General features: G+C 32.9%; 1 protein-coding gene across 5 annotated transcripts in view; it reads right to left on the bottom strand.

Annotated features, from left to right (window-relative positions):
* Positions 1-26519, bottom strand: part of LOC115439836 (glutathione hydrolase 1 proenzyme) — a 63714-nt gene that overhangs the window by 27570 nt on the left and 9625 nt on the right. For 2 of the 5 annotated variants that reach the window (XM_037438438.1, XM_030163856.2), the window contains exon 3: positions 2209-2430. In XM_037438438.1, the coding sequence (XP_037294335.1) occupies positions 2209-2430 (222 nt within the window). Of the gene's footprint in view, positions 1-2208; positions 2431-2615; positions 3000-5054; positions 5245-21803; positions 21950-26519 lie in introns of those variants that run through there. The other 3 variants (XM_030163854.2, XM_030163855.2, XM_030163853.2) reach the window with 3 other exon arrangements.

Below are 26519 nucleotides of genomic sequence, written 5' to 3' on the forward strand. Positions count from 1 at the left end.
AAATTGTAAGCTACTGTTCTGCGCTGAAAGTAAAGAGTGTTAGGGGGACTAACTAACTGAGTGAAACATAATAGTATTTCTATGTAGCGTATTCAAGAAATTCTGTTCCGTTTGCAAAGGACACTTTAATATATTTTCTAAAATTTACACGTCCTAAATTTAATTCAATGCTATTCATTTTACCCTTTAAATCTGGATGTTTTATTTCTTGGCAACATTGGATCAAATGCATGTGTTGCAAGCTAATTAGTGTTGCTTCCTTGATTAAAAACGTAATAAGGACGTCCATACTGCTACGTCTACTGCCATCTGTTGGTGAATAGCGGAACTAAATTATATATTTTACTGATTAGCAAAGAGCTCTGTGTTGAAGCAAACGATGCAATATCGGTGACAAAATTGAATTGCCGCGGGTTCAAACCACGCAAATGTTTTTAAATTAATTGTATTATTAAATGGATATAAATGTATACATTTGGTGTTAACTAGAGAAAATACACCTCCATAGTTCCAGACAGTCATGACAAAAGCAATGTTTTCATGGTGGAATCGGTATTATGTTGTGTGTGACTAATAAATATTATTGCTACGATTCACGTAGTCGCCAAAGAGATAATTTTATCAAAGTAATAGGGAACTGATGTACATACTGGTGATGGTTCTGACGGAAATTAAAAAAAGTTGGTCCAAGGTCTCAAGGACAGCTGCCTACCACTTAAAAAGGGAACTCTATTGTTATTATATTAATCGAGATTCATGTGTAGTTTATGCAATACATATATCCTCAACTGTTTTATAATAATCAGCGCACTCGTAGTGCGATACAGTTGCGATTTTAAAAGTTCTTGTTACTGTTGCTATTCTATACGAGCAGGCGCGATTTCTACAATAAATCTTATATAGCTCGTTCCTTTTTTATGTAGTATTAAAATAAAATAATTCTTAAATTATATAAATCGAATTTAGGCCTAGAAAACTAAACTCTGTCATTCTAATAATATAAGCGTGATATAATGTAAAATCTAACAATACGTAAGTTCATAACATTGTTTCATAATAATATTGGTTATATTTAGGTAGAATTCGTGGAAAATTGTGTGTTGTGCATTTGCTTGTACTTTATATGTCATACTGTATACCTAATTTGTTACATACAATTGCTTATTTTTTCAAATAAATAAATGAAAAATCGATGTTAACAATTGCAGGTGGCCTAATAAGTTAAAAAAAAGTAATAATGTAAAGATGGGAATGCTTCCTACTCCAGAAAACTGCTGACAATACAAAAGGCACGAACAATACTATTATTTTTTTGTCGCTCTTTGAAATAACAGTGTCAACTATGACTGTCGAATTTTATATTATTTAAGTCGTAAATTTATGGGTAGACAAAATAAATTACGTCATCTTTGCAAGAAGTATTTAAAAACAATTTCGATTCAAGATTATTTTTGCATCGGTTCTTCATTAATGTATTATTTACTATTGATAATATTGGCCTTGTATACTGTCCCATTGCTAAGTACGGGCTTGAGGCCCGTAGTTATTATTATAACTTTAAGAAGTTGTGAAATCTACCAAGCCGCATTATGCTAGCGTGGTAGACTAAGGTTTAAATACTCCAATACTACTATTAAATTATGATAAAATAAATTAAATAATGAGACTTCACGAAAGAGGAGTTTGTTCTAAACTGACACAAATTTATGATTTCAAAAAATCTATATTTCTTAATAAAAATATTCATGGCATAAAATTTATAAAACATTTTTAAATTTATTAAGTGAAAAAATTAATAAGTTCTTAATTTTGTATCAATTATTGTGTTTTTCTGCAGTTCACAAATAGAAACTGCAAATTGCATAGGTTTTTTAATTGCTTACTAATTAATAACTTAAAGAATATCTAAAAAAGTTTTCATTCTTTGTTACCTAACGATCTGCATTTGTTAGGTATTCCAATGATTATGTAGTAGCAAATTAAAAGAAGATAGATACATTCGCGGTAGCCGTTGCATCTTCATCAGATAAGATCCAGAAGTTTCGGTTTAGGCTACAGGTACGTTAAATCGGTGAAATGATTGATTGTTAAATTTCAATGTGGAGAATGCTCAAAACTGAGAAAAAAGGTTATACTGTCTAAATATAAGTAGGCCAACAGAGCTCTTGATCTATCAATCGTCAAATCTTAATACGAAATTAGTCTTACCTTCCAATTACAGAACATTGTGGAGCGTCTGTGCAGACAGCTGCTTTTTGGAACACATGAAGGGCAGATGCCGAGGGTTTCAGAGGGTCGATAGGATCCAGAGGCTCGGAGAGTTTTCTAGCATTGTATTCTGCACTGCCGATGAGATACCCAGCCAAGGCAGATACAAACACGAGCACCACTAAAGCTGTGATGATCAGCTTCGTCCGGAGTTTATACGGTCTGGAAAAGAAAACGCACGTACTGTAATGCCATCTGTTATCGAATAGCTGTATATATTTTTTTCTAGTTATTAATTACGTAGCATTAAGGCCATGTTTAATAGATGTCAATTGGGGATGATGCAACTAGATTCAGCGTTTCTATCCATTATTATTATCATTCAGTGTCGACGAGCCTTTACTTACTTCTCCGGGTAATCGTCGTCATCGGCACTAAAATTGCCTTGGAATATAGCAAATCTGTTAATCGGAGACACTAGGCGTATTCTATCTAACGGCACATCTTCCGAATTGGTACTTATGAAGTTCCTTCGATGCAAACCGGCACGAAATGGATGATCCATTGCTTTATTTATCTTAAGCATCACCAGTATGCAACTTATGGGTGTACAACAACATAACCTAAATGTTTGATCCAATTTTTCCACACAAACAAAACGTATTCCACTTCCCAGTGTCTGCCGGTTACTTGCACGGTTTATTTACCATAGTATCACGTACTGACACTGAAAATGGCTATTAAAGGTTCTGATGACGTTTCCGTGAAATGGCAGGTGGTTACGCAGTGAACTTGCATGCGGGTATTGTGAAAATCAATAGCAAAAACAGCTGTTCAGTTTTTAGGCGGTTGTTGTGAAATAAGTTTACTAATATTGTGACTAGATGGCGCTGATAGTAAAGTGTATCAAATAAAAATAGCGCACGCAACAAGCATTATGATTCCTACGATAAATAAATAGTGAGTAAACTTGTTTTTTAAATCAATAAGTCGAGCTAATGCGTGGAAATAACCATTAAGTAGTACATTTATAATTTACGGGCATAGAAATATAAGAAGTGCGTGGTTTTATAACTTAGCTACATTCTTAGTACTTATTATAGTAATCTTTAACAAAACTGTGTTATCAGCTATTAATTATGAATATTAATTTAAATACAAGGAAATCTGGGTGTTTGTTTATCCGTTGCAAAAAAATACTAATCGATTTTATTATATAGTGTTTGTTTTGTTTACGGAAGCGCTAATAAAGTTGTGTTACTTTACCAATCTAATTAATTTAGTAGACCACCAGAATGTGTTTTGGTGTAAAACTCTCTCAAACATGACAAATAGATGTTTCTAGTTTAACCACCGTTATCAGTAGTTTGTAGTAAAAACTTATTTTCGTTATTAAACTGACAAATATAGCCGGGCTTCACTAATGACTAAAAGCCGATCCTACATAGATATCCCAACTGCTAACTGTACGTTAATGGTAAAAATGAACCAATCATAACACTTCATTCACAAGCATGTCAAACAAACTATTCTGATTGGTCCATTTTCGCATACACCGTTAGGGATTATAGATAGTGTGTCCATGCGTCTGGATATAGCAGGACACAATAGTATTCTTTTAATGAGAAAAAAGACGATTTTCATAGACATGGTTATAATTATTTTACATAAATATAAATAGGATTAGTGTTTATTGCTTTCATTGATCAGAATGTAATATAAAAATCATTTTACAAGTAGAGAATTATTACCTGAATACATAATAACGAAATGTACGAAAAAGGTTTGTTAATTTATTAATATTTTTTGAGATATCTTTTGTAACAAGGCGTTACGTATTTGTGTATAATCTAAACACACACTTATAAGTGAAGAAAAAGCTTCGGTATTCCTTTGAAGCATATTGCGCGCGCAGAGCACTGTGAGATTAGGCATAATATAGAGAAGTGCGGAAAATTAAAAATAATGTTATAATAATATGTTAACTAATATATTAAATTTGACGGTCGAATTCGATCACTGGACGATCACAAAATTATTTTTTATTTACATGATTACCAGTATCTAACAGTACTTGAAATTTAATTCCATATGTTTTGATAACTTTGATTCCAGATAAGATTGGATATTCATTGCATTAACAATTTTTTATCTATATATTTTATACATTTCTATATTCACAGTTTTACACGAATTCGTGTTTCGAACTTGTTTACCTCATTGCCAAGGAGATCTTGTTATTCGGTTGTAAAAATTAGTTGAACATAATTTTGTTATTATCTATAGCAGCCGCAATAGCAGCTATATTTTTACGTGTATATAACTAACAATATTAAGGAAAGGAGGGATTTTAATTCCGAAATGTATGTTAAATCATTGACAATTTTTTATACACAAACATGAATTAAAATTATAACACGAAACGACTTAAAATATATTTATGAAAGATGTTCATTACATTATCCAACATGAGTAGAAAATAACAGATATTATACAAAGATGATATCTATGATGAGATATACAATACATTGTAAACAAACAAAAATAAAACGAACACACATCACGCATTTATCCCCGAAGGGGTATTCAGAGGCGCAACCAGAACACTCACGTTTCGCCAAGTGTGTACCATCCTTTGATGTGACAGGGGCGAGGCTGTTGCTATATCGCGCACAAATTCCAGACTCCGGGCTGATACTGAGCAGAAAAACCCAAATATCATTTTGCTCGACCCGGAATTCGAACCCAGGACCTCAGAACGCTGCCCTACCGCAGTAAAACTACGCCACCGAGACAGTATACAAATTATCTATAAGTCTAATAATTTTGTAATTATTAATACACACCTTTCCGCATTATCCGGTAATTTGATGAGCACGTGTCGATTTTTCCTAATCTCCGGCCTCCCAGGCTTCTTTAGGGAACTTTCTCGCAAAAGTTGTTTGTTCGACATTGTCACACGCGTTAATAAATAATATCACAGTATTTTAAATCGCAACGATCTGCACGAGCGGTAATCAGCGATAATGACAGGTATAAAACAAAATTCCTGCGGTTGGACACAGTTTTGTCGGAGAGCTAGCGACGTTGCTTTTATCGGTACGCTTTTGTCAATGAACAGTGTTTTAAAGTTACAATGTTGGTAGGTTATAGGTTTTTGATTATTAGTATTATGTTTGTTACAAAGACTTTTTGGTAGCCTGTACAGCGCTTTACACCTTGCCCATCTGAAATACTTAGAAAATATATTTTCGATTAAATTTAGCTATTATTTAATTTTTATCTAACATAAAAGCATAGGTATTATAGACACAGTCATTTAGGCACAGTCTTCGTACAGCTATTTTTAGACTTTGTATTTAAATACGTATATGAAGTTTACGTATTTTCAGGCAGTACTTATTTTTTTTGTTAAAAAGTTTTTATATATTGTGTTAGTACATTATAGCGTAATATATATGTTTGTAAGTTAGTTATTGAAAATTTACGTTATCTGTCTCCAAAGATCTCCACCAAATCCAAATATATATAAAAACCGTCCCTAAACATATATTAAATAACGAAAACTCCATCCAAATCGGCTCAGTACTTTTTGAGTAAATCGGTTAAAAAAAGGTTATTTATTATAGACTTTTTCCTGGTTACTATATTTTCTATGCTTTACTTTTAATTCTAATTTTACTAAATATTGTAACAAGAAGTTAATAGTGCTACTCTCGGCCTATACAACCTTGTACGAATTATTTTGTAAAGTTCGACAATCCGGTTGATTTTCGGTTACAATTTCATGTTTTTTATAATTTTATATGAAGCCGGATGTTACCAAGTGCGATAATTGTTACGGTAGGACGACCATATTTTGTCGTTATAAAAATATTAAAAAATTAACAATAGATACAATGAACTGTTTTGATTAAAATCTTAGCATGATTCAGCGGATTGTTTTATTCTTTTTTAGAATAATTGCATGTAATTTCAAGTTTTTCAGTTATAATTTGCAGTATAATAATACGTTAGTACTATAAGATTGTTCTAGAAGCATCACCTCAATGTTTTATATATTTATTCATCTTTTCAAAAATCGTAATGCGCTGCCATACCTTTAGGATAGAAATCAAATAGGGAATACGCATTGCCACAGGGAAGGCAGGAATTTGGACCTCAGGCACGTTCAGTTCTCATGTTTGAGGAATAGAAATATAATTGATGAAGGTCAACTTACACGTGGGAGTACACTAGTTAACAATGATTGCTATAATGCGTGGTTTATGGCTGACACAAATTACTATTTATTATGATTCCCTGTTGTATGGTTAAAATTATATAACAGTGAGGTATTTTTTGACTTCAATGGCACCGTCTGAATGTTTCTAGGCGCGACTTATGAAGTCAAAGTAAACAATATATGTAAAATTGTCGTTCAAGTTAAACAGTTACCATGTTTAAATTGTTTTGGTTATAATAATCATGTTATCCTAAAGTTATTATCTCACTCCTTGTGGTATTATAAATGCGAAAGTGTATGAAAATGTTTCTACGTTTTGATGTTTGTTACAAGCAGACGCAGCAGTCCCGGATCTTGAATTTTTTGAAGGCGGGGCAAAAGCTGGATAATGCCTCCCCCAACCACCTATATTTTTACTTTTGTCATCATCATCATCATCATTTCGCGCCCCGCGGGAAATAATTTATGTGTGTTATATACTGGATGTCTCAGTAGTCAAAGTTGCGTTAAGGCGATACCTCAAGGTCCATTTTCATACATTTTGTTTCACCTTTAATCTGGGTAACTAAACAAGTATTGGCAAGTAAATAATTTAAATTTTATATGACGAAATTTTAAAGGCAGAAATATCCATGATTATTAATTATTTTTACGTTTTTCTTTCAACTGCGAGAACTAATCACTAACTAGACGTAAATTTAAATTCTTTACTTGCCAATACTTGTTTAGTTACCCAGATTAAAGGTGAAACAAAATGTATGAAAATGGACCTTGAGGTATCGCCTTAATGATGAGATGTGTATTCGTCTGCTAAGTTTGAATTTGCCGCCCTCTAAATTCGTCGCCCGGTACACGGGCCCTGGCTTGCCCCCCCCCCTAGATCCGGGGCTGAGACGCAGTAACAACTGAACGGATTTGGATGACATTTGGCACACGGGTAGACCATGCCCTGGATTATTACATAGACCTTTTATCCTGGTAATTTTCTCCCATGGGAAAAAAAAGATGACACTGGCGTCGTAAAGCGTTTTATGAACTCTGCTAGTGGGAAAAGCTTTTCAAGTGGGTAAAGCCGGTGATTGCTGATTAATATTTTCTTAAATTTTATTTATTTATTATATCTTTATTGTTCACCATAAGTGTTAAAAAAACAAACAAATACGTTTACATATTATGGAAATACTTTACTACATTGAATAATGAGATTCGAAAAATTCAAGTCGTGTAATACTTTTTGTGGGTTTTGCTTGGACATACGCACATAATATATGCCTTTTATTCCGTAGTGTAGGCAGAGTCGTGTAAGCGTATCTTATAGACTTATGATAATAAAAAAATATATTCTTCGTGTCAATAACCCTGTGCAAAAATAAATAAATCAGCATAGTAACTCCATAAAACTTACATTATAAAAATGTATGTCGTTAAAACTAGTAAAATGTTGGCTTGGTAACAGTTTTGTATTTTTTTGACAATACGTTTCCTTAACGACTTGGAAACATTCTCAACTGGTAAACAGAATGATTCTTTCAAATTATTTGCTGTTAGTTACGCTTCTGGCTATAACTCTAATGTATATTCTCTGTACAGTCGAATCCGTTTATAATGACATCGAAAGGAATTGACAAACACGTCATAATAAGCGGACGTCATACAAAGCGTTTTGTGAAAAAAAAACATTTTTATGTAAATGGTATGCATGTATTTAAGTACTTTAATAGAGAAACATAGTAACTTATAAAATGTATGTATGTATGTATGTACATAAAAGTTGTATTTTTTAATGTAAGTAATCTGTAATTTTTGTCTGCTTTTGTTTTTTATTTTATTGTAAAAACAGTCTCTAATACTATTATGTATAGAAGACATCGCTATGGTCAAATTATCGTTTTCAATATTGCTATGAACAAATCAGGATAATAATTGTGCAGCTTTTAATGCCTCTTCTGCGGTAGGTAATGGTTCTTCCTCGACTTCTTCTTCCCCATCACTGAGATTCAAAATAAAAACGAGCCACGTGCCGAACGTCGTCGGGCATCAACGAACATTACCGAAGGCGTAAAGAATCATGTCGGTCATTATAACCGGACATAATTTATTAAAAGGGGTCACAATAAGCGACATGTCACTGTAAGGGAAGTCATTATATCCGACTTTTTTATAAAGAATCTTATATGAAAACCAAACTTCGTAGTGTAATTACGTCATAATAAGAGGTTGGTCAATATAGGCAGAGTCATAATAAACGGATTATACTGTATATTGATGGCCCATTAACATTACTTCTATTTTTTTTTTAATTAAATTAAAACTGTTTTCAAATAGAGGTTTAAGATTGTCTAATCTCTTTTCAAAATATAGTAATCAACTGAAATGCTCATGCAAAGACCGGGTTAATTTTTTCTTCAAATCGAAATCACTTAATCTTTTAATAACTTTTATTGATAAGTTGATTTTACTGGAAAATAGAAGTGTAATTACGTACGTCGGATACTGATTGGATTGTTGCTGCGAACTATTATTGCGGTCGGCTTGACTGATACTCCGGCCCCAAACCGCGACGCGGTATGAGTCTAATTGCATGTTTCATCCTTTATTGAGCTGAATTGCCCTTATGATATTATGTTATATAGTCTTATAGTTTGAATTTTAATATAATTTTCATTGACATGTCACGAACTTATCGTAAATAATGATACAACTAAGATAATAAATTGATAGCCAGTGCCGGATTTATATTTTTTATGAGTGTAGGCCACTTTATTCCGCCGCTGCCATGGAGGTAGGTTAATGTATGTAGGTTTCTAAAATACTTTATAATTTTCCATTAGTTTGTATTATGGAAGGCACTAAAGTTAAATAAACGAATGATTGATTAAATCGAGTGAGCGTCCTCTGAAATGTGCCGCCCCTAAGTGGCTGCCGCTCATAGGCCGCGTTCTATACGGCCTATTTACAAATCCAGGACTGCTATGATAGCTTTAATGTTTTTAAGTGATAATATTATGTGGATTCTGGGCTTGGCAAAATTCGAATTTTCGAAGTCGATTACTCTTGTTTGTTGATCATGTTACATCAAAATCTATTGCCGTCTTTTTCCGTTTTTTTACCGAAAGACGTAAACAACATTAGGAAACAGGAAAAAAGATATTCATATCAGATTTAACGCACTTATAACTTTTGTAGATATCGTGATGCAGCATTTTGCTTACGACTTTTATTAAAAACGGGATAGCTTTGTCCATTTTATTTTTTGTAAAATATGCACTGTCATGTACACCGTGAGCAAACTTTGCACTCAGTTAAGTGGATTCTGCAATAGCGTCATTAAGCGGAAGTGATTTAATCTTTATTACAACCAGAAAACAGGTGTTGTGTAAATAATAATGGAAATTACATAGCTTTAATAATGGACCCATTTTTTACTCTAATGCCATACTTTTTAAATAATATACTTGTGTTTATGTATAATATTTTACTTTCAAGAGTATATTAGAAAATTATGATATTTAGTAAAAACATTAGCCAGACTAAAATAATACATGTATAGAAGAACATAATTATTAGGATTAGCTTAAATATGGAACTGTGATTAATTAGTCAAGTTGTTTTATTTAGGTTATAGTTTGAGAAGAGTGCATTGGATACATATAGCTAATTCTTTCGCACGCGCGCAGCGTAATGGTGTTGTCATCACGGCTAGAGCAGCGCATCCTTTGTCTGTCATTTGAGGGCGTTATCATTTATTTGTTTTAGCATTTTTTTATTTTAAATTTTAAATTAATGTTGATAATAATTAGAATAAATCAACTTCTCCATTATGCCTTTTTATTTCTTATTATATTGATATAATATATGCAAAGATTTCAAGACATAAATTAAGGCATTAATCATTTCGCCTATATATTTTTAGGTTGAGAGTTACACTTATATTGGTTTTTAGTTTATTACCAAGTTGTTAATTTTGTATCCTATGTAATGGAACTTGCGAACCACGTTGATTATTCCCACCACAGCATTTTTGTCATCAAACACTTTGTTCCCTTAGCGTTGTATAATTTTATAAATTGTCAACAGCAGTAAAACCTAAAATATGTCTTTGAATCTTAGCAATTCATCATTATTAATAACAGAGTTCATAAAGTGTAAAATTTTACAACGATTTCCTAGAAAAGAAATAGGGGTTTTAAAATGGCTCATGAAGATTTATAACTTCTTAAGAATAATCATGTGACAAAACCGTGGTCCAAGCCAAGTTCTGCTAGTCCGCTTAGAAGTTTTCATTTCGTCCAACATTGAACATCAATACGATGACAAGAAAATATTATTTTGTGGGTTGAACATAAACAGTGTAAAATTGCGTATAATAATTGTTAGCTAATTAGATTGTTGGCGTTAATTCATCGTTATATCCATATAAGTCATATTAGACCCTTTTTGTTAAAAGCTTCCAACATTTAGCTAAGTATTAATGGTTTGGTCAAACAATGGCTGGCACAATGGCTCTATGGGAAGGCCCATGCTGAGCACAATGGCTCCATATGAAGTCGAGCGTCGAGTGCGACGGCTCTATGTGAAATCTGTCGCCGAGCATTACGGCTCTGTATGAAGTCGATCGTCGAGCGTCGTGTGCGACGGCTCTATGTGAAGTCAATCGCCGAGTGCGACGGCTCTATGTGAAGTCGAGCGCCGAGCCCGACAGCTCTTTGTGAAGTCGAGCGTCGAGCGCGACAGCTCTATGTGAAGTTCAATCGCCGAGCGTGATGGCGCTATATGATATATACTATATTAACTGGTACATTCTCAGAGTACATTACAACTGTTCATGTCCCGTCAGCATCACACCGCCGACCCGCCCCGCCCGCTTATTGACCAATATTTACTTAATAATATATAATAATAATAATTTTATGAGATAAAGAAAGTTCATTCATTCAGACCAGTAAAAATGTGGCTACGTCCATGCCAATTGTCATCAACCTCTGTTTAGTGATTTCGCCTTGAAAGCGTAAGAGACAACAGTTTTACTTTCGCATTTATAATATGTCGTTATTATACCCTTACTCTATCATTCCTAGCAAATTAATTGCTAATACCGAAACATGAGTGGCTGCAAAAAGCTAGCTGGTCACAACAAACATTTATAACAATTACCACATAGCAATGGATACGCAGAGACGCCTAAAGGGTAGAACATCAAAGAGTAACTTTATTACGAATTTTCTGTTCCAAACCACACGGAACTCAGTCGTAAACAATGATGACGTTGGATATTGTTACGTTTTTGTACTTGCGTAATGTGTTGAAATATCTTTATATTATAGTATATAAACGGGTGTAGGTAATTCTTATCTAAACCTACAAAAGTTGTTGGAATTGTTAACGCGATATTGAATTTTGCAAGGAAGTTTCTGCAAGCTGATGTGCTCTAAGGACGGATACTGATGCTTGGGTATTTTGAGAGTTTGGCTTGGGAAGCATTTATATTCTATGCAGTGGCAAAGGCTGCATATAACTCGATTCCTGTCGGCTTGCCTTTTATGATTTATATAAAATCTAATTATATTTGAACGTTTGCAAACCGTATTTATGCACATTAGTCGAATCTATATGTTGTGTCGGATTCCCTTTTAGAAAGTTTTACATTTCGCCACTGATCCTATAAGCACTATTATTTTATTATCCGCACAAGTTGTACCACAAGAAAGAAACCCACATAATCATTTCTCATATTTATTTTATCATATATTTATATTCAGCTATCGGAATTGTTGATTTATTATGCGGGTGTAATTAGCAGCGACTGTATTTTAGTTATATTATGGTTATTTTAAAAAAATCCGTCTTGAGACATCAGAAGATATGAGAATGCTACAGACTGTACCGAGAGAATACCTATCAAGGCTATACTAATACGTAGAAGTCAAGAAAAAATTTTAGGATTCAATCAAGGCCTGACTATCAATCACAAGGAGTGCACGTGGGAAAAATCCAGAAACAATTGCGTCAAAGATTACGCTGACATGAATCGATTTTCCGGAAGAACGATTTTATGTATCGCACAAATCACTTAAGTGATTCATTATTTGTAAAATGATAAAATATGATTCTTATTGTTACGCTTTGATATTAATTTATACTGTAAAATTGACATTTCTAGATTTATGTATTAGCCTTGTTTTTTTTTTAAATATTATTAAGGTCTAGTTCTTTTTGGAGAGAAGTTTATTGATACTCAGGTCAGTGGCGTAAGAATATGGTGACATGATGGGTAAAATGCCACAGAACTGCGGCTATAGAGGCCCCGTAAAATAATATTATATTATTAATATATTTATGTATTGGTATTTAAAAAACAAAGTTGTCAGAAAATATCTAAGTATATAGACACTGGCTTTATATATTAGGAGCCCTATTTTATAATTGTGCAACGGGCCTTTTACTATGTTGAGGCACTACGCTACTAAATCAGGTTGATTTAAATCTCCAGAAATTGAAATTCGAAATGATTGTAAGCAAAGTGAGATAATAATGCTGGTACTACATTTATCACGTATCCTGCCTCTAGATAGGGCTCGTGGAATGACATCTCTATTGTTCAGTAAAGCGAAAGGTGACTATTTTTCTGATTCACGTGTCAACATGCGATCCAAAAGGTAAATCGATGTACTCCTATACTTTATTACAGGAGTTGCGGTTAAATATTTCCAATATGCAGAGAATTATTATAGTAATGTTATAGTTAGTAATGACCAGAATTTACAATATAATATCAGTCCCGGGCCTTTTTAAGCCTTAGTGCAACCACGCTGGACTAGTGCGGGGTTAGCAGACTTTACAACTTTTGAGATGTATTTTTTTTTATATTCGGGTTTGCCTGCCCTTGGGTCTTGAACCTGCGGACCTTCTTCTCGGAAGTCTGTTCCACTCTCAATTAGACTGTCCTGAATTTAGAATAGCCTGACATATATTTGAACCTATATTTGCAATAACCTTTTGGTTACTAACAGGAAACACTTAGGTATTTAACCATGAATTTATGTTCAAATTTTAAGTCCGCCAGATGCCGTTAACACTTAGCAGTGAGTTGGATGACCTTCAATTTATATTATTATCTGTGATTACTCATTTAAATTACTTTATTATCACGATTGATTTTATTATTTCATTGATTACAAGATTGATGATTTTGTTGTAATTTAACAGAACATATTATAATACAAGTATCGGGTACATCAAAATTTATAAGTAGGTGTTTATAGATACCTTGTCATATTCTTGTCGTGACCATGAAGGTTTCAAAGTCTTCGAAACATCGGATGAAAATTATAATAAAAAACCGCGGTAAAATGCGAATAATAGTTTTATTTCCATATATTGTTACGTTGGTTGTCATTAAATCTATCCCAAATTGGATGAATGGGTTAGTAAATTACTGATGTAAGAATTTCGATTCTGGCCTAGATTTCAGAGATAATAATTGTCGTTATTAATTCGAGAAATTCCAGTCATTTTTAACCATCTTCAAAAAAAGGCGGAGGTTTTTATTTGGACTGTATTTTTTTCTTTTTTTAATGTTTGTTAGCTCAGAACTTTTGACTGGGTGAACTGATTGATGATCCTTTATTATTATAATAAGCTAGATAAATACATGAATATTTACGAAACAATGTTTGCTTTCTATTAGGCATCAACTCCAAAATTGTTAATCAGTATATAGGTAACGTTAAAATATTTTTTGGTTTTTAGTGGTTTTTGAAGACGATATATTTTTTTGTTCAAACGTTCTGAAATGAAAGAAAGTCATGCAGCGACCAATAACATAAATTTTAGGTCAATGACTACATAAATGATTGAATTAAAATTAAATTAAGAGAGATAATTTGTCGTCAGAGCATCAACATGCTTGAAATAATAATACCTGTTAGCTTTTGCTCATGGCTTTCTTCGTGTTTAATTTGGTTAGTGAAATATAATTTTTATCCTTTTTTAGGCAGCAACTTGCGAGTTGCTACGGATGTTAAAAATGTTAAAAAAATGCTATGGTCTAGTTTTCAAAGCGTAACAAACAAACATAGAGCTTCTATCGCATTTATAATATTAGTATGGTTAATGTATTTATAAAATGAATGGTTCCTCTTTTTATTAAACTCCAGTTGTTTACACTGAGTACATAATATTTGTTATTTAATAGAATGATATGATAATGATCATGAACTGGTTCCTAAAAGCTTAATTTAAAAGAAAAATAACCTCTCAATTATTATTACATCCGCTTTTTTACATTTGATTAACCTCGTCTTAATGTCATATCGCTAGTATATAAATATGTGAGAATTGATAAAACATGTGTAAAATTTACTAAATCTTTGCACATCTTATGAATGAGTTTTATTATTAATATAGTTTACCGACGTGTTTATTGAAAAAAAAAACAACACTAAATATCAATTAACATGCGTGTCGCGAAGCTTAATTCCTATCTAAACATCAAACAAGGCATATCAATATAAATATTATTGTTATAAACGTTGTATGTAGGAAGTTAGTATTAAATTGCAGGGCACGAACTTGACCATTCTCAACGGATTGCGCTTGCGCATGTCACACGCCTTCCGTTTCAGTGTGTCATAATGTGCAACTGTCTATTTGAATTTACATAAGTTACGAAATGTCAGCAAGATTTAGAGTATTATCTGTTGTTAAACGATGTTTTTCTCTCGTAGAAATGTTATGTATGGGTTTATCAATGGCCTAAATAGAAGAACAAAAATAGCGCACCTTTAATTCACATTGCCGCGTGATTTTATTATAGAATCTCAAAAAGCAGAACGCCTGGTAGTAATACAAATACGTCTATCTATAATAATTTAAGTATACAGCCAAAACCCACTGAAGTATCTAGATCTTGGTAAAGTGGTAGTGGTAGTGGTGGAGAGTGGAAGCCTTTTATAAGGAAAGCATATCATTGTTACTTGCGTTACGACATGCATTTATCTCTGCACCAATGCTATTATTCTTTTACCGACAGTAGACCATAGTCTTTGTTTTACTATACTAACAATTCATTTACATTATATAATTTGCCCGTTCACTGTAATTTCGTCGTGTCAAAAGCTGGTCTGTTGTTTGTAACTTCTTGGTTTTTTTGCTTTTAATATTTGAAAGTATTTTTCCTTATTCAGAGTCTCAATTGCCAATTTGTACTACCTAGTAAAAAAATTAAAAAATGGACAGGTTTTTAACTATAGGTAGTCTCAAAAATTATCTCACTTGTATTTTAAAATATGTTCTAGCTATATGCAGTTCGTTCAAAAGTATATATCAATATCAAAGGAGGAGTAAAGTTCCTAGTAGAATTGTAAAAAGTGGAATACATTATCTTAACGTATTTCTATTTTATTAAGTAATAATTAATAATATTTCATCTTAGTAATATTTTAAATACGTAAGTTTATGAAAATGGTTGTATGTTTAAAAGTTTTTATGTTTTTTAAAATTAAATGAAAAAACAAACGAATTTTGGATGAAATTTGGCACATTGATAGACCATGTTCCCGGTAATTTACTTCTAAGGTAAGACTAGAATTTTGTAATCAGACTTTTTAGACAGATGGCGCTGGTGTCGTACTGGTGGCGCTAAAATCGTTTAAGTATTTTAAAGACTTTTGTAACGGGAGCGGCTTTCCATGTGGCTGAAGACCCGAGCAACAACTAGCAAAAACAATATATTTGAACTTTAAATAAAAATAAAAAGCAATCCCTCGTCATTTCTAAAGGTGAAGCAATCTTTTGAGTACGCGCTGTAGTGTTAGTTAGTTGTGATAGATGGAGTTAGGTTGTATAGTATTTTTTTGTTAGTGAAGCGGCTAACCATACATAAGTATTGCGAGTGACCCTTCAGCGAGTACAAAATATTACGATGCACTCAAACGCATAAAATGAGGCACACCGTGTCCTTATTCACAAGTTATTTTATATAATATGTCAAGCTGAATTATTGCAAGTACGTGCGTTCTTGGTTAGCTTAGGAATAATTACTTATAACATATTTAATAAAATAGTTCAAGGTTTAAAGGTAAGTAGTTCTACCGTATATTGTATAACATATCTTTTTTGTTTGTCACAATTTGAAAACGGACCAAAAACATCACAAATGAACTGTTAGAGAGTTCGGTTTAAGAGTTTTGAATGTATCAATGTAAAATAAAGAACTAGTCTGTCCCATAATAGGAGCCAATAGAAGACATTAATGAGGTACTTAGTAAGAAGCGTCATGCCTAATTGTAAGGATCGAACATACTTACTTGATACTTTAGTATTTATAAAATAGCATTTATTATTTAATTTTCGCAGTTTGCCGTGATGTTTACAATCTCGATCTAGAATACACTTTTTCCTCGTTATTCCATAATATAAGTTCTGTGTAAACATGTTTGGAATCAAATTACCATTGCACTCTGACTAATAAATAATATGATATTTATTGCAAGTCATTTTCCTTATCAATAAAATCCAAAGTGATTATTTCTATTCAACTGCAAATTATATTTATGGAAATTGTACTTTTTATTTTACCAATAGTAATTTTATATCGGATTTGGTTGCAAAATGTGCAGATATTAGAGCTGAATTCTTTTTTTGTTGGATAACTCATTTATCGAAGAAGAATAGGCTATGAGCTATATCATATTATATATTATGACATGAACAGTAGGAGCGGAATATCAATGAAAAATTTTGTAAAAACGAAAAACTATTCTTTTTGCGGCGATAGCCTAGTTGGGTGTGGAATGGATTGCCAAGACGAATGTCTTCAGGTTCAAATCCCAAGGGCACACACCTCTGACTTTTCTAAAAAATCATGTGTGTATTCTTTGTGAACTTATCGTTCGCTTTAACGGTAAAGGAAAACATCGTGAGGAAACCTGTACATCTGAGTAGTTCTCTATAGGAATTTCGAAGGTGTGTGAAGTCTACCAATCTGCACTAGGCCAGCGTGGTGGACTAAGGCCTAATCCCTCTCAGTAGTAGAGGAGGCCCGTGCTCAGCAGTGGGCAAGTATATAATACAGGGCTGATATTATTATTATTATTCTTTTTGAGATCTTTGGCGTGTGCTCCATAAACGGTTAAAGTTGCGCAACACCCGTGTATGCCATAATTGTTTCTATTTCTATTAAAAAGTTCTATGTAACACGGACCCCGCCGCATCTATATGCACGTCTGAACACAATATACTTAAAATCTACGCAAAGGATTTCAATGAAATTTTGCATGGCGATAGTTTGAGATACTGGGAAGGACATAGGCTACTTTCTATTCCTGCAACATATTTATATAATAAGACTTATATCCTGAAAAACAGTTTCACGCGGGCGAAGCTATGAGAAAAAGCTATCTACTTATAAATATTGATACTATTGTAATTCAGAGTGTCCAGAAGCGGAGTCTCCTACACAGGCACTATTGCTTAAGAAGAGTCTCCAGTGACCAATTATTGTAAACGAAAACTTTGTTAAGAAATAAATAAACATTATTATTATCTTTCCTGCGGGAAATCACAGCATAAAGGCCGGTCTTTTTGGAAGGCTTGCGTGGGGACATGGATCCAAGACGTAGAGACCCTTTTAAGATACATTAATTATTATAGTTGGGGTTTATACCTTGCAAGTACTCCCTAAATCTGTACCTATAGAGGAAATACAGCCAAAGACAGCGCTTGCAAGATGCAGGGACTATTGCAGAAAAGCTGGGAATTAATCTGGGTCTATGGATAGGGTCTAGCTGGACTGGTTTCTGGGATATTGATTGAGACAACGGGACGCCTGCCTTTTTATTATTATTATCAGAGTCGAGTTATCCGGAAACCGTACGCACATTGCCTATTATCTTATCTGAATGTATTTTCTACCACTCAGCAAAATTGATACAGCACTTCTATTTACTGTCAAGTGTCAAGTGTTTTATTGTTGCCTATAAAGTCAAGGACACACCAGTAGATAAAAATGGAGTCTATCGGAATAGACAGTGATGATGCCCGCTAGGCAACGGCTTGGCTGTGTCTCTGACATTGTTTTAATATGAGTACATGATATTAAAATAATTATTAATTATTTGTTTTCAGGGCTAAAATATTTTTTTATTACTCCAAGTCTTATTTTTAGCAATTGGCAAAATATTTAAACGAATAGTTTGTATGGAAAATACCAAAAGTTAATTTTCTACGAATAGAATATTCGGCATATAGTGGAATGGTCAGGAGGGAACGCATACGGAAAGGATTGCCTGCGATCTATCGTTGAAGGCAAGCAAGGATAGCCGAGTTAAGATATTGACATGCCGATAGGAGACCAATCGAAAGATAGTCGGCAATCTAAGATAGCTTCCAGTCTTGGATAGCAGATAAATTATTAATTTCGGGCGTAAGTCATTGGGCGGTTGATTGTGCTTACCATCAGGCGGACTGCTTGTTCGTTTGCCTACTAATGCAATAAAAAAAAATATAATTACTTAACTTTAAGATATTTTCGTTAGTTGAAATTATAACTTTCGCCCAAAAACCGGTCTTTCTTATTATATTTAGATAGAATGTTCCGCCCGCGCTTGACCTTTTACGGGATAAAAGTTTTATTTTTTATATTTTCCATGTAAATCCAGACAGGAGATGTTGTTTCTCTATCATCAATTTTAATCAAAATCTATTCGTGGGTTTATCAATTTCCTTCTTAGAAACATATATTATATCGTTACAAATTTTCGTATAATACTTTTTATTTATTTGCTGTAGTAAAAAGTAACTCAGTACCTTACAGACTTTGATGTTTATGGCTAGTTGGATACTAAGGAAGACCTAAGCGAACTGACATATGAAATTATTATACGGTAGTGTGACCAAATTGTGAACCTTTGGTGTTTCTTTTTGTGTAGTAATGCAAAAACATATATTTTTTGTTACTTTTATAATTACATTTCATTATGTTGTCATTTGTTGCAATACATCGTTTTTTCTTTATATTCCTTCATGAAATTATTTTATGAATATCTAAAATTATGTGGGTCATTAGTTACCTTTACCTTGGTAGTTACATATAATTCGAAGTTCGTTCTGTAAACATTTTCTATAGTGAACGCCTTAAAACTCACCTTGAATAATGTTTATGACCGCTAGTAGGTCAGTGACGTCAACATAAATATTGTACTTATTATGTTATATAATACCAGCTGGTGGTAGGTCTCTAATATGTGAGAGTCCGCCCAGGTAGGTACTACCGCAATGTTTATTTCTACCGCCAAGCAGCAGTGTTTAGTCACTGTCGTGTTCCGATTTGAAGGCCATTATCGCCAGTGTAGCTACTGGACATAATAAGACTTAACATCTCATGTCTCAGGATGGCGAGCGCAGTGGTATACCAAGCAATAATTTGTAATTTAAGGTGTTGGACGGTGTTTCTTCTGTTTACGAGCGATCGTTTCGCTTACCATCAGGTGAACGGCATACTCGTCTCATCATTCAAAGCAATAAAAAAATTGAAAAAAAAGAACCTCTAAATACTGCCAACTGCTGAACAGGGGTTTTCCCACTATTAGAACCTTAGTCCACCACGCTGGCTTAGTGCGGGTTGGCAAACAACAAGTATCGAAGCAATTTTTATAAAATAAAATCAAATATATGTTTTCTTAAGATTTTACTTTCACCGTCTATGGCATTATATGTCGTTTGTTAAAAATATGGTAGATGACATCAAGTGGGAAACGATGACGATGACGAGATGAGTCTACACACATTACTACTAATGTCAGTATGATGAATTTCGACGTATATTCAATTAACATTTAATATAATTAACTCAGATGTCACTATTCTTGCTTAGTCCATTGAAAAGTTACATTTGGGGTTGCGTTTTTTAGAGGACGCAATTTTATTTTTTTGAAGTGTAGGGGGGGTCAGTCTAAAGCTAAAACCAAGTTTGTGGGGTCGCCACCCTTGTCCCACGGCCGCCATCTTGAAAATAGGGGTTGAAATGGTTTTTACGATGTATCTCTTAAACTATTTATCTGACAAAAAAATGTATAAACATTTTTTGTTGCAAATTAAATTCTCTACAACTTTGGTCTAGTAACTTTTGTCGTAGAACTATAAATAAAAAAGTTATAAGCGAAAATGTTAAGAAATTCAATGTCAAGCAATGTCCATTGCAACGTCATCAGAACGTGTGTTTATAAGGTTCATAATACTTTTTTTGTACTATCATTAATACCCAAATACCCAAGGGACCATTAGGGAACAAAAGAACATCTGCCTGCTATTATTATTATTATTTCTAACCTCTTATTGTAAGAATAGCTGATAATATTGTGTTGAAGTTGTCGTTCAACTTATATGTTTTAGTTGTAAAGTTATAGTATAGTTCACAAGTTGTTTAATATGTCATGTCGTCCTACATATAATAAAGACGAATTGTAATACATTTTAAAGAACAATACACATTTTGCCGACTCACGATTACAAGGTCCAACGTTCATTTTGACTTATGTTATAAAATAGATTTTTAATTTTAATGTTGGTAAAAATTAGAAAAGACAAACACGATTCCCCCTTTATTTATCTTTTGAAACTATTGGATTTTTTTACTTAAAACAGAGTTAAGTAATATACATAATTTATGTAAAAAATATACCATACAATTAATGATTTATTATACTCTTTTTAGCTAAAACAATGTAAAATTGTTTACCCCTTGCTCAATAAGAATGCTTACAAGTGCATAATGTTTACGTCAAGAGGGAAAACTTCGGAGGGTTCCGAGGTTTCCGCAAGTCCTCTTAATGACAAACTTTACTTAAGCAACTGCGATATTTTCCGTTTGATGTATTCTTTGGCATTTGGCAACTTTACGTAAGTGCTATTTGTACTACATCTTACCCAATGAACGTTATTAGACACGGTATTTAACCAAAAATAGACTCTAACACGATTTATTTAGCGTAACTTATTACCGCAAAATGAAGTAGGTAAATAGCATTTATGGTGGATTGTTTTAAAACAAATAGGACCACGTTTTTTAATTTTCGATTGAATTTTGCATGAATTAGATTTACTCGGTAATTTTTATTTGAATATTGTTTTCAACTCTGTAATGGTTTTTATCCAATTTGAATGTATATATTTAAAGACGCAAACATTTGAATTTCGGATAAAATCACGTAAATGTAAAAAAGGGTGCAATCAGCAATTAAACAATTGTATTTATTTTTTATATAGCTAGATCGCGTTAAATTTCAATTCAATGTGACTTAAAAAACTTTAGAAAATGTGTCCACCGAGGAATATTATTTAACCCTATGTCGTAAGATATATTTAACATTACCTAATATGATTTAGATTCCATAAACTAATAAATACACTGTTACGATTTCTCTAATTTGAATATTCACAGCACTTATCACTTTTCACTCAATACTATACAAGCCGTTCATCCGACACGGCTCGCCGTAACTAGCACTGATAGTAAACTGCCCGCGTTATAGTAACGCTACAGATTTTGAATCGAACGTCTGGTACGATTAGTGTAGGGTTGCCAGTCAGCCGAAACTTTTTATTGTGACTGCGGTTTTATTATTTGAGGAAAAGTTTTTGGGTTAATTGTTGAATCTCTGATGTTATGGACGATCACTTTAACATTGTTTTTTTTATTTTTTTGTTATTACCTTGTTTGGTCTTTTAATTATTTTAATGACTTTTATATATAATTAACATCGTACAAATGTATAAAAATGTAATTATATGTATTTCTTTTTTTTCATTACAGTACGGTGGCACTTTACCGATATTAATCCGTTATTCATGTTATATTTAAACTGGTTTGATGAACATACTATTTTCATACCTTACAACTGTATACATTATATGGTACTTGTATTATTTAAATAAAACCTGATTAGTTCTTACGTCCGTCCGTACCCGTATCCTTTGAACACTAATTAAAGATATTATCTTCAGTTATATGTTCTTCATGGAATCAATGTATTTTGGGATATGCCAAATTTACAATTTTGGTAGAAAATCCACTAAAAAAATGTTATTGCTTATTGTTTTAATGCCATATTGTAATTTTTGTAAGTACATTAAAAGTTATAAAGCGATATTTTCTTTTTCAAAACCCATCATGTTTTGAAATCCAGTGTAAATAGCGTCTAGGTGGTATGCTCGACAACCCTAGTTATTGACCATGATAAAATCACGCGCGTATATGCAGAAAAACCTATATAAAAATCACGTGAAATGGCAACAAAAGAGATTTGCTGCGCTTCAGGCAAAAACTATGCTTATTACGTTTGGTCTCGTTTCCCTGATAAGTTGAATTACAGTGCATATGTATTGCAATATTAAAATATTTACAGCATTTTGCTGTATTTTTATTCTCCAGAATGGTAAACGGCCGTTTCCAATAAAAGATCTCAAACCCTTTGATCCAATATCGAGAATAAATCAAACAAAATCAATAATTTGTAAGAATATCAAAAAAGTTTTGCTCTGTTTGGTCTGTTTTCGCAATGGATTCAAAAAGAGATTGAGATCGTCCCCTGAAAACTGCGGTTGATGAAACCATATGTGGTGGAATTCGGAAATTACGGATGGCAGCATTTCGTGACGTATGATGTCCTTTTTTGTATACTTTTGCTCCATTATTTATATTTTGAACATGAATGCGATTCAAAATAAGAAGAGCAATCCTGTATTTTCTTAAACCAACAAGCTATGTGAAATAGTACGATCGAGGTAAACGTACGCACAAAACAAGATTATCTGCGGCCCATCCTTTAGTTCTCTTAATTCTAATTTCTATCCTTGAAGAGCAATGTGTCATAATTCTATGTATTTGTTAACGTGCGGTTGGAATTGGACTTCAGGAGGCGATGCTTGTTTGCCGGCCTTGGGTTAGAAAAACTTCTTTCTATTCTTCTTCAGTCAATGTTGAGTGTAGACTTGCAGTACACGCCATGTTGTTCTGTCTAGGGCAGTCCTCATCCAAATTCTTCCCGCCACGTGGGCCAGGTCATCGGTCCATCTTATCAAAGGCCTGCGCCAGTTTCTATGACCAGTTCTTGGTTTAAACTCCATTACAATTTTACATCATCTGCCATTATTCTTGATGAATATGGAAAAAAATTGCATAAGTTAATTTTTTTATAGCATTCGTCTCGCTCCAGCACGTTGAGTAGTTCTCGTCCGTTCTCGGTTTTTCCTTCATGTTTCTTTATATTATTTTCCATCTTAATTGCGTCAATTATATCATTATGTTTAATACAATTGACATTGTTTAAAGTCAAAGTAAAAAAAAAAATTATATATTTTTTATTGTTTTTTTATTTATGTTTATATTATACACTTATATAAAATCTGATAATTTATATTATACTCTTTTACATAATGAACAATTGTATGTTAATTAAAATATAATACAGAATGAAAATTCAAACGTTCTACAAAAACAATTATGAATAAGTCGTGAAATTAAACATCATTGAATATATAAATGACAGCATTAGGAAATGTGAGCCCGTTGTTGTGAGGTAGTGCTATTTCTTTTACACGTCTGCATCATGATGACATTGACGTCATTAAAAGTGATAATCTACTTGAGATATATTTGTAGTTTTTAGAACAAAATACATCAAATATAATAATATATTGCAGCAGTGATAGCCTAGTTGGTTGTGGAACGGACTACCGAGACTAATGTCCGCAGGTTCAAATCGCAAGGGCACACACCTCTGACTTTTCTAAAGTTATGTGTGTATTCTTTGTGAATTATCGCTTGCTTTAATGGTGAAGGAAAACATCGTGAGGAAACCTACATACCTGAGAAGTTCTTTATAGGAATTTTGAGGATGTGTGAAGTCTACCAATACGCACTAGGTCAGCGTGGTGGACTAAGGCCTAATCCCTCTCAGTAGTAGAGGAGGCCCGTGCCCAAGAGTGGGACAGTGTATAATACAGGGCTAAAATTATTTATATATAATACATTATTTTCTGGCAATAAGACATAAAATAAAATATTTTGTCTTCATAAATCAAGGCGTGACCATGAACTTTTGACCACAAGATAGGTAAATATTTGTCGCTGTGATTATTATTTGCATAAATAAAGCCTATTGGACGTTCTCTGTAATATAGTTTTGCATATAAAATATATAATGAAAGTTATATACAACTAGCTTTTGCTCGCAATTTGCCCGTATAAAAGAGTTTTCCTGGAATAAATATCCCGTAATTTACCCGGGGTAACAAGGAGCCTGGTTCACCCAGGCTATTTTATCGAATTTCGAAATTTCATGGAATTTCGATCGATAGTTTTTGAGTTTATCGCGTTCAGGGCCCTTATTCTGTATGGTAGTGTAAACGCGTAACGCGGCCGTGTCATGTTATCTTCGAGAAATGTGCGTGGAATGGTATTCTGTAAGTCAAATTTCTATAGTCCTAAACATGATGCGTTGTGTTACGTGCTTATTACGCACTGTTAAAATAACGTGCGGGATAGAGAATAAAGCCCCACATAGACGCGGCGAGGGACTTTGTTTTATAATATTTAGGGATGTCGGAGAAAGTTTATTAATTTATTTTTAATGAAATTTATAGTAAAATGATTATATTTACATCCTGTTACTTATACATATTTGTAAATAAAGACTTAATACATGGACAAATAAATGGAAGTGGCCTAGGTTTCGAGCCCCAAAATAAAATCTTGGATTAAAGTGTTTAGGTACTTGCGTAATTTTTCCCAACAAATGATTAATTAATGACGAAGATAATAAACCAGGATGTACATAAAAACTTACAATGATACGTCAAACTCAGGTTTGTAGTTTTTATTTACATATGTTAATGATTCTTAGGCTAGGTTTTATTTTTATTTCTTAGAATCGAACAGAAGTCAAAACTAGTTCGAATACGTCTTAGTTGTAATTATAAGTAATGACGTCTACATTAAATTATCGGAAGGTTTAGAATGAATTGCAAATCTATTCTTTGAAATCAATAAATTTGCATAGCAAGAAAACAGTGTAACAGCGCGATATAAATGAATATATTCCGAACCTTCTACTAATCTGTATTAAGGTTTAGATTTTATTATATATTATTGATTAATCGACTTTGAATACAGAGTTATATTATGTTTAAAATCGAATTAGACTCGTATTTCCAAAATGTTTGAAGAAAGTTTTTGTTGCAATTTTTTACCTTGAAAGTACCCAAACCTCTCATGGGCCCATTGTGTGTTTTATCCATATAGGCAATATGATTGATGGCATTAAAAAAAATGTTTATTATCACGCTGACTGTATTTTTTTTAATCTGTGAATACAGATCTTAATGTCTTCAAAAACGATGGACAGTGTCCTAAGACAGTTTTGTTATAGCTACAGCGGTTAAGGTAGCCCTTGCTCAATGCCCTATCTGAAAAATGCAGCCTATATTGTAACAAATAAAAAAAAAAGAAATATGGACATTTTGAAATTCGAATATTTCGCAACAATAGCTTGCTAAAAAAAAAGAAAAGAAGCCTCCTCGTATAACACTCAAGAAGAAGTTTGAATAATATCATAAATATGAAGAATTTAATTTATGAACTACGTACTCAAACGAGAATATTTGACGTCACGGAATTTTATTCGGTCACAAATGATGAATGGCTTTATAAAGGACCTTCTCTTTAGATAATATTGTTTGCGTTATGTGTTATGTTTATGACGTAATGCTGTACGTACTTGTATATACTAATCGTCCTTCGCAACTTGAATATTGCGTGCATAAGATTTGAAATGAGGAAGTCTAATTAGCCCAATGATATATGTGCATACGAGTATAGATTAGATAATATGTTATAATAACTCAAAATCGGTAAAGTTCATTGGAACCGGCTAAATAATTTGAATATCATAAATACGCAAATAGCATTTTATGATTATAATAATAATACCAGCTCAATATTATAATACTACCACACTGTTGGCGACGCAAATACTTTTTTGTGAATTAGGTTTTATTTTTTAATTATTTAATATAAAATGTTGTTTTT

The sequence above is a fragment of the Manduca sexta genome, chromosome 14 (assembly GCF_014839805.1).
Source record: "Manduca sexta isolate Smith_Timp_Sample1 chromosome 14, JHU_Msex_v1.0, whole genome shotgun sequence".
In the NCBI taxonomy this organism is placed as follows: Eukaryota; Metazoa; Arthropoda; class Insecta; order Lepidoptera; family Sphingidae; genus Manduca; species Manduca sexta.